General features: G+C 45.6%; 1 protein-coding gene across 29 annotated transcripts in view; it reads left to right on the top strand.

Annotated features, from left to right (window-relative positions):
- The first annotated feature begins 2,552 nt into the window (after positions 1-2,552).
- The window catches only part of PER3 (period circadian regulator 3), a 60,907-nt gene continuing 49,337 nt past the window's right edge, over positions 2,553-14,122 (top strand). For 15 of the 29 annotated variants that reach the window (XR_010155075.1, XR_010155076.1, XM_063805324.1 and 12 more), the window contains exons 1-6: positions 2,553-2,666; positions 2,923-3,274; positions 3,710-3,855; positions 4,989-5,104; positions 6,329-6,530; positions 12,284-12,335. Coding sequence is in view for 27 of the 29 variants with exons in the window: in XM_063805324.1 (XP_063661394.1) it covers positions 3,147-3,274; positions 3,710-3,855; positions 4,989-5,104; positions 6,329-6,530; positions 12,284-12,335 (644 nt within the window). In the remaining 2 variants the exon portion in view is untranslated. Of the gene's footprint in view, positions 2,738-2,815; positions 3,275-3,709; positions 3,856-4,988; positions 5,105-6,328; positions 6,531-12,283; positions 12,336-14,122 lie in introns of those variants that run through there. The other 14 variants (XM_016953419.3, XM_063805306.1, XM_054662411.2 and 11 more) reach the window with 7 other exon arrangements.

Raw genomic sequence — 14,122 nt, 5'->3', positions numbered from 1 at the left:
GGCTTTGGAGTTCCCTAAATAGATGGTCTTTCTAAAGTGATGTGCAGAGCCGACCCCGTCTGTGGTAGACTAGATGGCTGCTGGCATGGACCCTGGGATAGATGAGTGGACAGGTGAGGGACATCCCCAGACACATGGCTCTGTTCCTGTAGATCCTTTTTCCCTCATGAATGTATTTCCATTCTTATCGTAGAACCCCTAGGAAACAATATAATACGGGTGGAAGAGGACTTTTGCTTATGTTTACAATAGGAAAATCCAAGTCCCTTTCCCGAATTACAGGTCCCACGATGATCTGGTCCTTTCTAGTTTTCTGACTTCATGTCACACGACTCTCCAGCTCTCTCTTCTCCAAGCAAGGTACTCCACCAAAGTATAGCTGTTGACATTGGAGAGACTTGTGCCCATGAGACTTTCAACATCAGGGTGTGGCTTGAAGGCCAGAGTTAGCTATGAATGAAAACAGGCAAGGAAGCCCTGAGGGAGAAATGGACCTGATAAAGTTTGTTTCGGTTTCTCATCAGCAAACTGACTTCTTTCCAAAGGTCTTCTGCAGGTACTTTCAGCTCTGCCGGGTCTACTTCCTCACCCGCGGCAGGCTCCTCTCATCTCAGGTTGAAATCCGCCTTCCCCACTCGCGGCAGGCGCCTCTCATCTCAGGTTGAAATCGCCTTCCCAGAGGCCTGCCCTGCTGATCTGACTAAGCAGGCTCTGGCCTCCCCGCTCCACCTCTCTCCCAGTTACTCTTCCTTCCAGTAGTTTGTTTTCTACACATCGCTTTAGGCTTTATGAACTTGTTTATGGGGTTGTTTGTATGGCTTCTCAATAAAACATCAACTCCCTTGGTGGCAGGGACTTTGGGCCACTGTTCCATCCGCTGGGATTCCAAGCGTCCCTACCCAGATCTGCACGCAATAAATGCTTGCTGAACGAATGCAGTTTGACAAAACCCAGCTTCGGAGGAGAGCAAGCCAACCTAGAGTATCGCTTGGAAGAATAAGGTGGTTTATTCAATACCTAACATGAACACTCACCTCACTTTTCCCCTCTTCCTTTACATACAATTTCATCCATCCAACAAATACTGAATATTTTTTCTGTACCAGGCAGCGAAGAGGGGCGGCACTCTGCACTGTACCTTTCATTTCTAACATGTTGAGATACTAAACTGAGCTTTCAGACATTTTTTTAAAGGGCTCTACAACTTCCTTTTCTGAAACAGAGTGTCTTTTACGTTTGTCTTCCTCCAGTTGCCAAATGAATCTAATTTTAGGAACTGCAGGTAAGTGTTTTAAGTTCCACCGTCAAAATTCTGTTTCTGGGCCGGTGCAGTGGCTCACGCCAGTAATCCCAACATTTTGGGAGACCGAGGCCAGCAGATCACTGGAGCTTAGGAGTTTGAGAACAGCCTGGCTAACACAGACCATCTTTACCAAAAACACAAAAATTAGCCAGGTGTGGTGGCTGCACCTGTAGTTCCAGCTACTCGGGAGGCTGAAGCAGGAAACTGGCTTGAGCCCAGAAGACGGAGGTTGCAGTGAGCCGAAATCGCGCCACTGCACTCCATCCAGCCTGGACAACAGAGCAAAACCCTGTCTCAAAAAATAAAAAATCTGTTTCTAAAAATCGGGTGGGCTTTTTACCAGGGCTGCTTTATGGCCCGGTTCCTCCAAGTCCACCCCACTCACCCAAAGAGTTAGCGGAGGATGGGGGCGGTTGGGGTGGGCTCGGTAGGTCACGGGCGGTGAAAACCGCGGGAACCCAGAAAGACGCCCAAAGCACGATGAGGACCGCTGCCGGCAGCCCGCCCCACCCTGGGCTCCTCCCCACACCCGCTCGGGCAGCCGGGAGCCACCTACAAACTCCAGGACTCGACCCCAGAGCGCTGGCCTGGGCCGCCCCTGCCCGCCCCCAGTCCCCGCCTCTCCCTCCCTCTTCTGCCCCCGCCCTCGACACCGTCGCCCCCCCGCCCCTGCCTCTCGCTCCCCACGTCTCTCGGCACCCCCGCTCCCATCCGCCCCCCCCGTCCCCGCCTCTCGCCCCCATCCGTCCCCATTTCCAGCCTCCCCCTGACCCCGACTCAAGCCCCCCCGACTCCGCCTCTCACCCCTCTCTGCCCCCGCCTCTCACTCCCTTCTCCTTCCCCGACCGCCTCTCACGTGGAGGTTGGGCCAGACCCGCCCCGCCCCACAGAGCCCGGGTCCCGCCCCCACGTGGCTGGCAGCTTCCTGGCCCTATCATTTCTGCCGTGGCTTCAGCGACTCCGCCCCGGCGCCGTGCCAGGGGGCCGGACACTCCAGTCGCGCGGCACAGGCCTGAGGCCGCTGAGGGCCACCCCGCCCCCTGCCCGCCCGCCGGCCTGCCGGGATTGGCCGAGCGCCGGCCTCCGCCCGAGCCCGCGCGTTATGTAACGCTCCCCGGGGGCCCCGCCCCCTCGCCCTGGCTTATATAACCCGGGCGCACCGGCTCGTGCCCCGCCCCAGGGCCAATGGAGGCCTGCGGAGTAGGCCCCGACGACCAATCGCGCGGCCCGGGGGCGGGGCCGGTCACGCGGCGGCGGGGGGCGCGGCGCCGGCTGCTGACCGGCACGCGGCGGGCCTCGAGACTGCGCGCGGGCGGCCAAGGGGGCGAGCGGCTGTGCGCGGGGCCAAGGGCGGGGGCAGTAGGTGAGTGCGCGGCCGGGCGGGAGTTCTGGGCACTCGCACGCGGCGGAGGAGCCCCGCGAGCCCTGCCCTCGGTACTGGGGGCCCCCGGAGCGTGGCGCTTCCGAGCCACCCGCCTCCCCGGGCCCCAGCCCTCGGCGCGCGGGAAAGTTGGGGCAGGGGGGAGGACCGCGCGGTCCGGGCGCCCCAGCCAGCCAGGCCGCTGGCGTCGGACTGTCTGTTCCACTTGTCCCTTGTCACCCTTGTCTCCTCCCCCTAGGCCGGAGTCCTGAAAGTCGAGCGAGCTCCGGGTTTTGAAAATGCTGGAGGGAAAAGCTCCTCGGAGATGAGCGTGACCCCCTGGCTCGTGGTGGCCGCCTGTTGTCACTAACGCCATGGCGGGGACCGGAGTGAGAAACCGGTGTCTGTCACTGACTGCAAAGTGAGCGAGAAGCAGGCTGCGGGCCGTCCCAGCACGACGTGGAGCCCCGCGGAGACCTGGAGATGCCCCGCGGGGAAGCTCCTGGCCCCGGGAGACGGGGGGCTGAGGACGAGGCCCTGGGCGAAGAATCGGGGGAGCGGTGGAGCCCCGAGTTCCATCTGCAGAGGAAATTGGCGGACAGCAGCCACAGGTGACGCGCTGGCTTCAGGCCGAGGGCCCCATGCGTTCGTTGTCGTTCCCTGGAGCGGGGAAAGGGGGACCTAAATCTTTTTATTCTTTTGTTTTCAAGCCCAGGGGAAAGTGTAAAGGGGAGACTCGGGCAATGTAGGATGAAGTGATCCGTGACACTGAAGAAAATTACCGAAGAGTATCAGGAGGGGAAAGTGGTTACAAAAGTTAGCTGAGTTGGGGCTCAAGTGAACTAAGGGAAAGTAAGTGGAGAATGTTTGTCATTCACCAGTTGCTTTGCCTCGAGTTCCCCACCTGGAGGAAGAGGGGTCACCACCCTGTGGACTGATGCCGGTAGAGCACTTAGAAACTTACCTGGCTTGCAGTTTGTGTTCCCTAAACCGCAAGATGCTGTTGTCTTCACAGGATGAAGTTGTAATTTTTTTTTATCTTCCAGTGAACAGCAAGATCGAAACAGAGTTTCTGAAGAACTTATCATGGTTGTCCAAGAAATGAAAAAATACTTCCCCTCAGAGAGACGCAATAAACCAAGCACTCTAGATGCCCTCAACTATGCCCTCCGCTGTGTCCACAGCGTGCAAGGTAAACAAGCCGGAGAGAAATTTGATCCTACGAATGCACCAGGACTCACACAAGCAGCCAGAGGAGTGGTCAGTGGGGTCTCAGTCAGACAAATAATTTGAGCTTTTTCTGGTGCTTTGTGGAAGATGAGCAAATCTACCCCGATTCCATTCGTGTCTTAATTGTTCACATGTGAAAGACCAGGAAAACTTTATCTGTATAATAGTGTATAATACCTATGCAATGTTTTGCTCATTTGTTGCAAGAGAGTAGAGTTTAGCATAAGCACATTTTGAAGGCTGACCTTTTAAAGAAATATTGTCTTCTATGGAAGTTATGGGAAAAAAATGCATTCCACGAAATAGTTACCTTTACGTGCCTTACACATACTTTCAAAATGCAGTAATGAGGCTGGGCGCGGTGCCTCACGCCTGTAATCCCAGCACTTTGGGAGGCCGAGGCGGGCAGATCACGAGGTCAGGAGATCGAGACCATCCTGGCTAATACGGTGAAACCCCGTCTCTACTAAAAATACAAAAATTAGCCGGGTGTGGTGGCGGGCGCCTGTAGTCCAGCTATTCGGGAGGCTGAGACAGGAGAACGGCGTGAACCCGGGAGGCGGAGCTTGCAGTGATCCGAGATCGCGCCACTGCACTCCCGCCTGGGTGACAGAGCGAGACTCTGTCTCTAAAAAATAATAATGATAAAAATGCAGTAATGATATATCAGGAATTTACCAAACTAAAAATGAACCATTGTAAACACTTTTTCTCTCTGACATTTCCAGGGATTTCATTAAAGCCATATTCTCTTTAGCACAAACCTCAGTGCTTCATATATGATATGTTCCTGAATGATAGAGTACTGTTTCTGCTCCCCCCGCAAAAAAATTGTGTATGCATCTGAAATTTTTAGTTAGTACCTTAAATGTATTTTGCTTCCTGTGATCCAGAACATGCAGAATTCATAAAATCAAATCTTAAGTTTGCACAACTGTCAGTATTTTAGGTAAAAGCAGAAAATGATTTGTTTTTGAGAAAAATGCACTGAGGTGTTCTCATCCGAAAAAAATAATCCAGCTTGATAGTGATGAAATGGTTTCCTAAAGATACTGTTGTCACTGGACTACCTGTTTATCTCCCTGTGTTTCTTAGCAAACAGTGAGTTTTTCCAGATTCTCAGTCAGAATGGAGCACCTCAGGCAGATGTGAGCATGTACAGTCTTGAGGAGCTGGCCGCTATTGCTTCAGAACACACTTCCAAAAACACAGTAAGAATTCATGCATTTTGCCATATCAACCTGGGTGACTTTTCCTAAGGGCCTGCTCTAGATGTAGGTTTTTAAGAAGGATAACAACGTTTCAGCAACCAGAATTTGAGAGAAGCAAAGGAGGAACTGCTAAAGAGGCATGGTGTAGCTTCTCCGCCCTTGCCAGAGAAAACATCTAAAAGCAGAAGCAGCCCGTTCTGTGGTTCTGTGTGCTGTGTGCTGTGTAGTTCAGTGACTTTGGTTATGAGGTGCTTCTAGCTCCTTAGCATTCCTGAGCTCTCTTGAATTAAGAGAAAACAAAAATTACACTGCAGAGTAATTTCCTGCACCTTATTCTAATCTCCGAATTGTTAATTTCTATTTATATCATTCTTAGTTCCAATATCTACTACTTCAACTTGTAACAACTGGATGTTATAGAACAGGTGAGTTGAGATGCTGTCATTTTTCCTAAAATTTTGGAAGAGACCTTTAGTATATCTTTTTTTAATCTCTCTTCTTGTTTGACAGAGTAATCTTCATGTTTGGTTGATACGGTGGAGATTACTTATTTTAAGTAACATAATTGTTACTTAAAGATTTTGTAATAGTGGAACGTGAGCAATCCCTACTATTATAACAGTGCTTATTTTATGGACTGGTGTGTACATAGTACTGTAGGAGGTGCTATGGAGATTTTAAAAAATAGCATAAGGAAATATTTGTCTTTTAAGATATTTAAAATAAAGCTAGAGAGGAAAGTATGCCAATGCTAGCAAACACAAACTGCTGATTAAAAATAAGTTTCATTTATGTGTAATGGAAGAAATTAGAGCAGTGATGCTTATGTAATGAGGTTTGTCAAGGACAGCTTCTTGAAGAAGGTGAATCTTCAGTGTGTCTTAAAGCATAGAATCTGCGTTGATGACGAGAACACCGTCCACCCAGGTGTATGGCACAGTTTGCAGAGAAGTTATGTGCCATACGTATTTTAGTCTGCATAGAATAAGCTAGTATATTTTTTGGCATAGAAATTGAACCTTCAGTAGGTGAAGTGCAGGTCTTAGGAGAAGATTTAAGAAGCATGTTGAAGAAAATTATTTGAGGAGTTTTGTTGCATTTGTAGGTTGTGCCTGTGTATTTTAAGATACTGATGATGTTAGAGATCCAGAAGAAATTTACCTTTCAGGGAATATTGCTAGTGAGTATCTCAATATTTGCATTTATTTTAAATGTTTTTCATAGGATACCTTTGTGGCAGTATTTTCATTTCTGTCTGGAAGGTTAGTGCACATTTCTGAACAGGCTGCTTTGATCCTGAATCGTAAGAAAGATGTCCTGGCGTCTTCTCACTTTGTTGACCTGCTTGCACCTCAAGACGTGAGGGTATTCTACGCGCACACTGCCAGAGCTCAGCTTCCTTTCTGGAACAACTGGACCCAAAGAGGTAACAGGACCAATGTTCAGATGTCTATCTTTCCTCATCAAGATCAGTTTCATTCTTACAGGAATAGTACAGAAATTAACATATTATTTAGAACATGCACACTATCTGGTTTTTCTTATTCCTGTTATAGAAAGTCACGTGATGAAAACAGCATTTTAAAAGCTTCTGATAACATACTCAATACGTTTGTTTCCATTTTGTCACATCTGTTTCACAGATTATATGTCATAAATATTATTTCATTACCAGCATATTGTATAGTGGTTTAGTTGCTATGAAGGCTCTGTTTCCTTTAAGTTAAAATTAAATGTTTTTCCTCCTTCATGATTTCCTTGTATGAGAAATTTTACTTTGGAGATAAAATTTGGATCATTAGGCTGGGCAAGGTGGCTCACGCCTGTAATCCCAGCACTTTGGGAGGTTGAGGCAGGTGGATCACCTGAGGTCAGGAGTTCCAGACCAGCCTGGCCAACATGGTAAAACCCCATCTGTACTAAAAGTACAAAAATTAGTCAGGCATGGTAGTGCATGCCTGTAATCCCAGCTACTCAGGAGGTTGAGGCACGAGAAGCACTTGAACCCGGGAGACAGAGGTTGCAGTGAGCCAAGATCACACCATTGCACTCCAGCCTGGGCGACAAGCGTGAAACTGTTTCTGGAAAAAAAAAAAAAAAAAAAAAAAATTCAGATCATTAGCTCTCTTACAGTTTTTCTTGCCCCTGAAACTTATGAGTCTTATTACTTTGTTTTCCTTCTGGAATGCTTTTTTTCCCTAATTCAAAGATGCCTATTGCAGTTTTCTTTGTGACATTCAGTCCTGTGTGATCTTAATTTATTTCTTTTTAGTCATCCTTCATTATTTTATATTCTTTGTGAAGTGTCTCTTAAAGAGCTTTAAATGTATGTATGTATATATATATATATATATATATATATATATATATATCAGCGTTCTCTTTGATTCCAAGCCCTTCTCTCTAATTAAAAAAAAAAATTCATTGTAGTAAAAAACACATACAGTTTACCATCTGATATAGTTTGGCTGTGTCCCCACCCAAATCTCATGTTGAATTGTAACTCCCACAATTCCCATGTGTCATGGGAGGAACCCAGTGGGAGATAATTGCATCATGAGGGCGTCTTTCCCATGCTGTTCTCGTGATAGTGGATAAGTCTCATGAGATCTGATTGCTTTAAAAATGGGAGTTTCTCTGCACAAGCTCTCTCTCTTTGCCTGCCGCCGTCCATGTAAGATGTAACTTGCCCCTCCTTGCCTTCTGCCGTGATTGTGAGGCTTCCTCAGCCACGTGGAACTGTAAGTCCATTAAACCTCTTTCTTTTGTAAATTGCCCAGTCTTGGGTCTGTCTTTATCAGCAGCTTGCAAACGGACCTAATACACCATCTTAATCATTTTTAGGCATTCACTCCATTGCTGTGAAGGATGTTTACATTGTTGTGAAACAGATCTCCATAACTTTTTCATCTTCATATCTGAAATTCTATCTACTATTTCTAATTTTTTACCCAGTAGTTAATTTAATGAAGGATAGCTTTGCGTGTTTCTTCTTCCAATTATAGATTGCCCCGTCTTTTAAAAATATTTTTACATAAGCTCTAGAAAACATGCATGTCATCCCTGCTTGCTTCTAGCTCATCTCTTTTCCCATCTTTCAAAAATACTGATTTTATTTCTCATCCCCTTTCCTAAATACACATTTTCAACCTTTGTCTGTATTTGTTTCTCTGCTTTTGTTAGCTGTTCATTCCGTAAACATTTATTTAATAATCACCGTGGGTCAAGAACTAGTCCGGATACAGATACAGCTGTGAACAGGACATACACAATATTGTCTGCCAGGTCTTTCCCATTTTTTCCCCAGGTATTTTTCCTTCAGCACTGCCTGTGGCTTTTCAGCCTTTTCATTTTTGCTGATTACTGATTACTGCGATATTTCCCTTCTGTATTAGTCCATTCTTACGCTGCTATAAAGAACTATCTGAGACTGGGTAATTAATAAAGGAAAGAAGTTTAATTGACTCACAGTTCCACATGACTGGGGAGGCCTCAGGAAACTTACAATCATGGCAGAAGGGGAAGCAAACATGTCTTTCTACACATGATGGCAGGAAGGAGAAGAATGGGAGCCGAGTGAAGGAGGAAGCCCTTTATAAAACCATCAGATATCTTGAGAACTTACTATCATGAGAACAGCATGGGGGAAACTGCCCCCATGATTCAATTACCTCCCTCCGGGTTCCTCCCACCACACATGGGGATTATGGGAACTACAATTCAAGATGAGATTTGGGTGGGGATACAGCCAAACCATATCATTCTGCTCTTAAGCCCTCCCAAATCTCATGTCCTCACATTTCAAAATGCAATCATGCTTTTCCAACAGTCCCCCAAAGTCTTGGCTCATTCCAGCATTAGACCAAAAGTCCAAGTCCAAAGTCTCATATGTGACAAAGCAAGTCCCTTTCACCTATGAGCCTGTAAAATCCAAAGCAAGTTAGTTATCTCCTAGGTACAATAGAGGTACAAGCATTGGGTAAATACACCCATTTCAAATGGGAGAAATTGGCCAAAACGAAGGGGCTACAGGCCCCTTGCAAGTCTGAAATCCACTGAAGCAATAATTAAATATTAAAGCTCCAAAATAATCTCCTTTGACTCCATGTCTCACATCCAGGTCATGCTGGTGCAAGAGGTGGGCTCCTACAGCCTTGGGCAGCTCTGCCCTTGTGGCTTTGCAGGGTACAGCCTCCCTTATGGCTGGTTTCATGGGCTGGCATTGAGTGTCTGTGGCTTTTCTGGGCACACAGTGCAAGCTTTCGGTGGATCTACCATTCTTAGGTCTGGAGGATGGTGGCCCTCTTCTCACAGCTCCACTAGGCAGTGCCCCAGTGAAGACTGTGTGGGCTCCGAACCCAAATTTCCCTTACACATCTCTCTTAGCAGAGGTTCTCTATGAGGGCTCCGCCCCTGTAGCAAACTTCTGCCTGGACATCCAGGCATTTCCGTACATCCTCTGAAATCTAGGCAGAGGTTTCCAAACCTCAGTTCTTGTCTTCTGCACACCTGCAGGACCAACACCATATGGAAGCTGCCAAGGAATAGGGCTTGCACCCTCTGAAGCTATGGCCTGAGCTGTACCTTGGTCCCTTTTAGCCATGGCTGGAGGTGAAGCAGCTGGAATGGAGGGCCACCATGTCCCAAGGCTGCACAGAGCAGTGGGGGCCTGGACAGGCCCAGAAAACCATTTTTTCTCTTGTAGGCCTCAGCCTGTGATGGGAGGGGCTGCTGTGAAATCTCTGACATGCACTGAAGACATTTTCCCCATTGTCTTGGTGATTAACATTTGGCTTCTTGTTACTTCTGCAAATTACTGTAGCAGGCTTGAATTTCTCCCCAGAAAATGGGTTTTTCTTTTCCATTGCATCTTCAGGCTACAAATTTTCCAAGTTGTTATGCTCTGCTTCCTCTTTAATGCTTTGCTGTTTAGAAATTTCTTCCGTCAGATACCTAAATCATCTCTCTCAAGTTCAAAGTTCCACAGATCTCTAGGCCAGGAGCAAAAGTTGCCAGTCTCTTTGCATAGCAGAAGTGTCCTTTACTCCAGTCCCAACAAGTTCCTCATCTCTATCTGAGACCACCTCAGCCTGCACTTCATTGTCCATATCACTATCAGCATTTTGGTCAAAGCCATTCAACAAGTCTCTAGGAAGTTCCAGACTTTCCCACATTTGCTTGTCTTCTTCTAAGCCCTCCAAACTGTTCCAGTGTCTGCCTGTTACCCAGTTCCAAAGTCACTTCCACATTTTTGGGTATCTATGGCAGCACCCCACTCTTTGCAGTACAAGTTTACTGTATTAGTCCATTCTCATGCTGCTAATAAAGACATACCCAAGACTGGGTAATTTCTAAAGGAAAGAGTTTTAATTGACTCAGTTCAGCATGGCTGGGGAGGCCTCAGGAAACTTAACAATCATGGCAGAAGGGGACATGTCCTTCACGTGGCAACAGCAAGGAGAAGCGCCAAGCAAAAGGGGGAAAAGCCTCTTATAAAACCATGAGCTCTCATGAGAACTCACTATCACGAGAACGGGATGACGGCAACCACCCCCATGATTCAGTTACCTCCCACCAGGTCCCTCCCTTGACATGTGGGGATTATGGGAACTACAATTCAAGATGAGATTTGGGTGGGGACACAGCCAAACCATATCACCTTTTATGTAAAATCTTAATATGCCCTGAAATAATTCTTTTGGATCTCAAAATTCACTTATGCCATAAGGCACGATATAATTCTAGTTTACTCTTTATATTGTACTTTTGCCTTATGAATCTCAAGGATTGATACTCTTACTGAGAGCAGTTGGTTAATGCCACCCCCTTTATAGGCTATGCCTGCGTTACCCCCTTCGATTCCTTACTTTGAGCACATAGAACATCAAGAGGACTTAGGAAGCAGTCCACTCAGCTGTTGTCAACCTCTGGTCCTGTATTAGAATATGTTTCTATTTAACATGTCTTGTACAAACCTCTTAGAAGGATCTGACCATTACTTCTTCAGAGTACGCTTTTAGAAACAAGCATCACATATTTACAGCCTAGGAATGGAAATGCACTGTGGGTGCACGTCTGCTGTCTTAGATCACGTAGTCTAGCTTTCAGTGGTCCAGGACTTCTAGTGAGTGCAGTTGGAGTTCATGTGTCTGGTGTGATGAATAAATGGTATAAGCAAACTGACCTCACAGTAGAGGCCGTTTTCTGTAGAAGATTATACCAATCTTCAGTGCTTTATTAATGCTTTCTGACTCTTCTGTGATCGTCTCTTAGAAGTATCAAGACCTGGGCTGCTTATTCAATATTTTGGTTGTTTTGGATTTTCACTGTTTATGCTACCTTCAGTGTATATTTTTTGAACATCTCACAGTTTTCCATGGTTCCTATAACTGAAGACTTCTTGTTTCAGTGAACAAATGCCCAAAAGATATTCAGGAAGCTCTAATCAGAGGAAATACATATAGTCAACAAACACTGGGCAGAAATTTCAGTCCCCTCATCTCCTAAGGCAAATTTAGACATTTCTGAATTATCACCTCATAAATCAATAAAATGGGTGCAGAAATCAATGGAATTGCTAGCAAATCATTGGCATGAGGGTTGTGAGAAAACATTAATAAAACTCTGAAGATTGGTACAGTTTTCTGGAGGGTTATCCATACACAATAAAGTCATAAAACGATTCTATCATTTAACCTAGGAACACAACTTTTTGAAATGTATCCAAAGAAAGAGCTTAAAGAAAAAAAGAAAATTATATATCGTATAGCTAAGAAGCTGAAAATAGTCTGAATTCCCAACTTTTTAGAAAGGTCCGGACTATTAGAATGGGATGGAATATTACCACCAGAACAATTGTGTCCAAGGATCATTACATTGACCTTTGAGATGATGAACATGGGCAGTTTGGGAACTATGAAAAGTAGTAAGGGGAAGAGATAAAGCCGATTCTCACTGTTATACCTGAGGTTCACGGTTCCAGTACCAAAACCAATACTAGTATTTCCCAATTCTAGTATTGTGACTGGATCTCAAAATGAAGGAAGAGGGTTCTATTTTAATCAAGGAGACCTCTCTCTTTTTTAAAAAATAGTTTGTTGTTTGGTAATGGTGCAACATTGTTTCACTGAGAAAGACCTGGATAAGAGGGAGTGACTAACCAGGCATCTTTCTTTCTAGCAGCTGCACGGTATGAATGTGCTCCGGTGAAACCTTTTTTCTGCAGGATCCGGTAAGTATAGTGGCTCGTGGAAGCCAGCAACAGTGGATTATGTTCTGAGTTTATTTTGCAGTTAGTTTGATTCTTGTGTATTCAGCTCACTTCTGTTGCGAGATACAAAAAATAAGACTTGGTTCTTGCCACAAGGAGTTCGTATTTTGATTGAGAAGAGACATACTCATGAGAAAACTAGATAATAATGCAATAGGAGGCTGGGCACAGTGGCTCACACCTGTAATCCTAGCACTTTGAGAGGCAGAGGCGGAGGCGGGCGGATCACAAGGTCAAGGGGTCGAGAACATCCTGGCCAACATGGTGAAACGGCGTTTCTACTAAAAATACAAAAATTAATTAGACGTGGTAGTGCACGCCTGTAGTCCCAGCTACTCGGGAGGCTGAGGCAGGAGAATAGCTTGAACCTGGGAGGTGGAGGTTGCAGTGAGCTGAGATGGCGCCATTGCACTCCAGCCTGGCAACAGAGCGAGACTCTGTCTCAAAAAAAATAAAAATAAATAATAATGCGATAGGAAAAAAGTCTAGAAAAATAATTCTTAACTCTAGGAGTGTGTAAGAATCACTAGATGTGAAGTACACTTTAAAATGACCATTGTTTTGGGCTCTTTTTTGTTTAGCTTTTTGTTTTTCAGTCACATTTAAAATTAATTTTTGAAATTTTTAATAGCTTTAAAGAAAGCAAGAGATTTGTATTTGTGAGAAGGATTTAAAAGATCTAGAGACAGTGAACCAGAAGAAAACAGATGAAAATTTTAACAGTAGTTGATTGCTGGTAGGAATTACTACTGAATTTTTTATCTTCTAAATTTGCTGCAATATATTATTAGTGTTCCTTTTATGTTATATACATAATATATAATTATATATTCTGTTATGTTATATATTATGTATATAAGATGATATAATATGTTCTTTTGTAATAAGAACAAATATTTTGAAATGACATTGTGATTGCCAGTTTTAGTATTGAAGTTACTAAATGCTCAAGATGTTTAGAGAGAAGAAAAACCCTCATGATGAAATAGTCTAATATTCCAGTACTCCATGGAACTGGGGGACTTGAGCTCATAGGCTCTGGATGCTTGTGGGGGACGGCCTGAGAAAGGGCACAGCGGTGGGAGGGGCTGTCTTGTTCCAGTGGGTCATTCACAAGTGAGTTGTATGAAGATCTTAGAACAGTTCCTGCCTCCTAATAAGTGCTATATGTGTTTCTGATGTTAATTAATATTTTGGGGTGCTTTCTCTGAGCCAGGCACTTTGTCAGTGCTGGGATCCAAACAGTTCTTGCCTCACGTACCTTAAATTCTGTGAGGAGGAGACCAATAATAAACACATATTCAAATGCCTGTGTTGGCTGGTGATAAGTTGTGTGTAGACAGTAAAGCAAGGAGCGGGAGTTCTGGGAAGCGGGAGATTGCCGTTGTATTCAGGGTGATCCAGGAACTCTTAGGAAGCCTAATTGGAAACAGCGACCAGAAGGAGGGCAGGGGGTGAGCCACACCAGTATCTGAGGGGTGGCAAGTGTCTGAGAAAGTGTGTTCCAGGCAGAGGGAGCAGCAGGCGCAGAGGCCCTGGGGTGGGCCATGCCTGGCCTGTGGGAGGAGTGACACGGAGCTGCTGTGGCCTGAGTGGAGGAAGGAACGAGGATGGAAGAAGACGGGAAAGCACGGGCCACACCACAGGGAGCAGTGACTTCTGCACGAAGTGTTTTATTTCAGTTTATCACTTGCTTATTTTCAAAACGTTTTACTTTGGGAATTTTCAAACATAACACAAAAGAAGAG

This window comes from Pan troglodytes, chromosome 1 (genome assembly GCF_028858775.2).
Source record: "Pan troglodytes isolate AG18354 chromosome 1, NHGRI_mPanTro3-v2.0_pri, whole genome shotgun sequence".
NCBI classification, from domain to species: domain Eukaryota; kingdom Metazoa; phylum Chordata; class Mammalia; order Primates; family Hominidae; genus Pan; species Pan troglodytes.
Note: the sequence above shows the minus strand (reverse complement) of the source record. Positions and strands in the feature narration are given on the sequence as shown.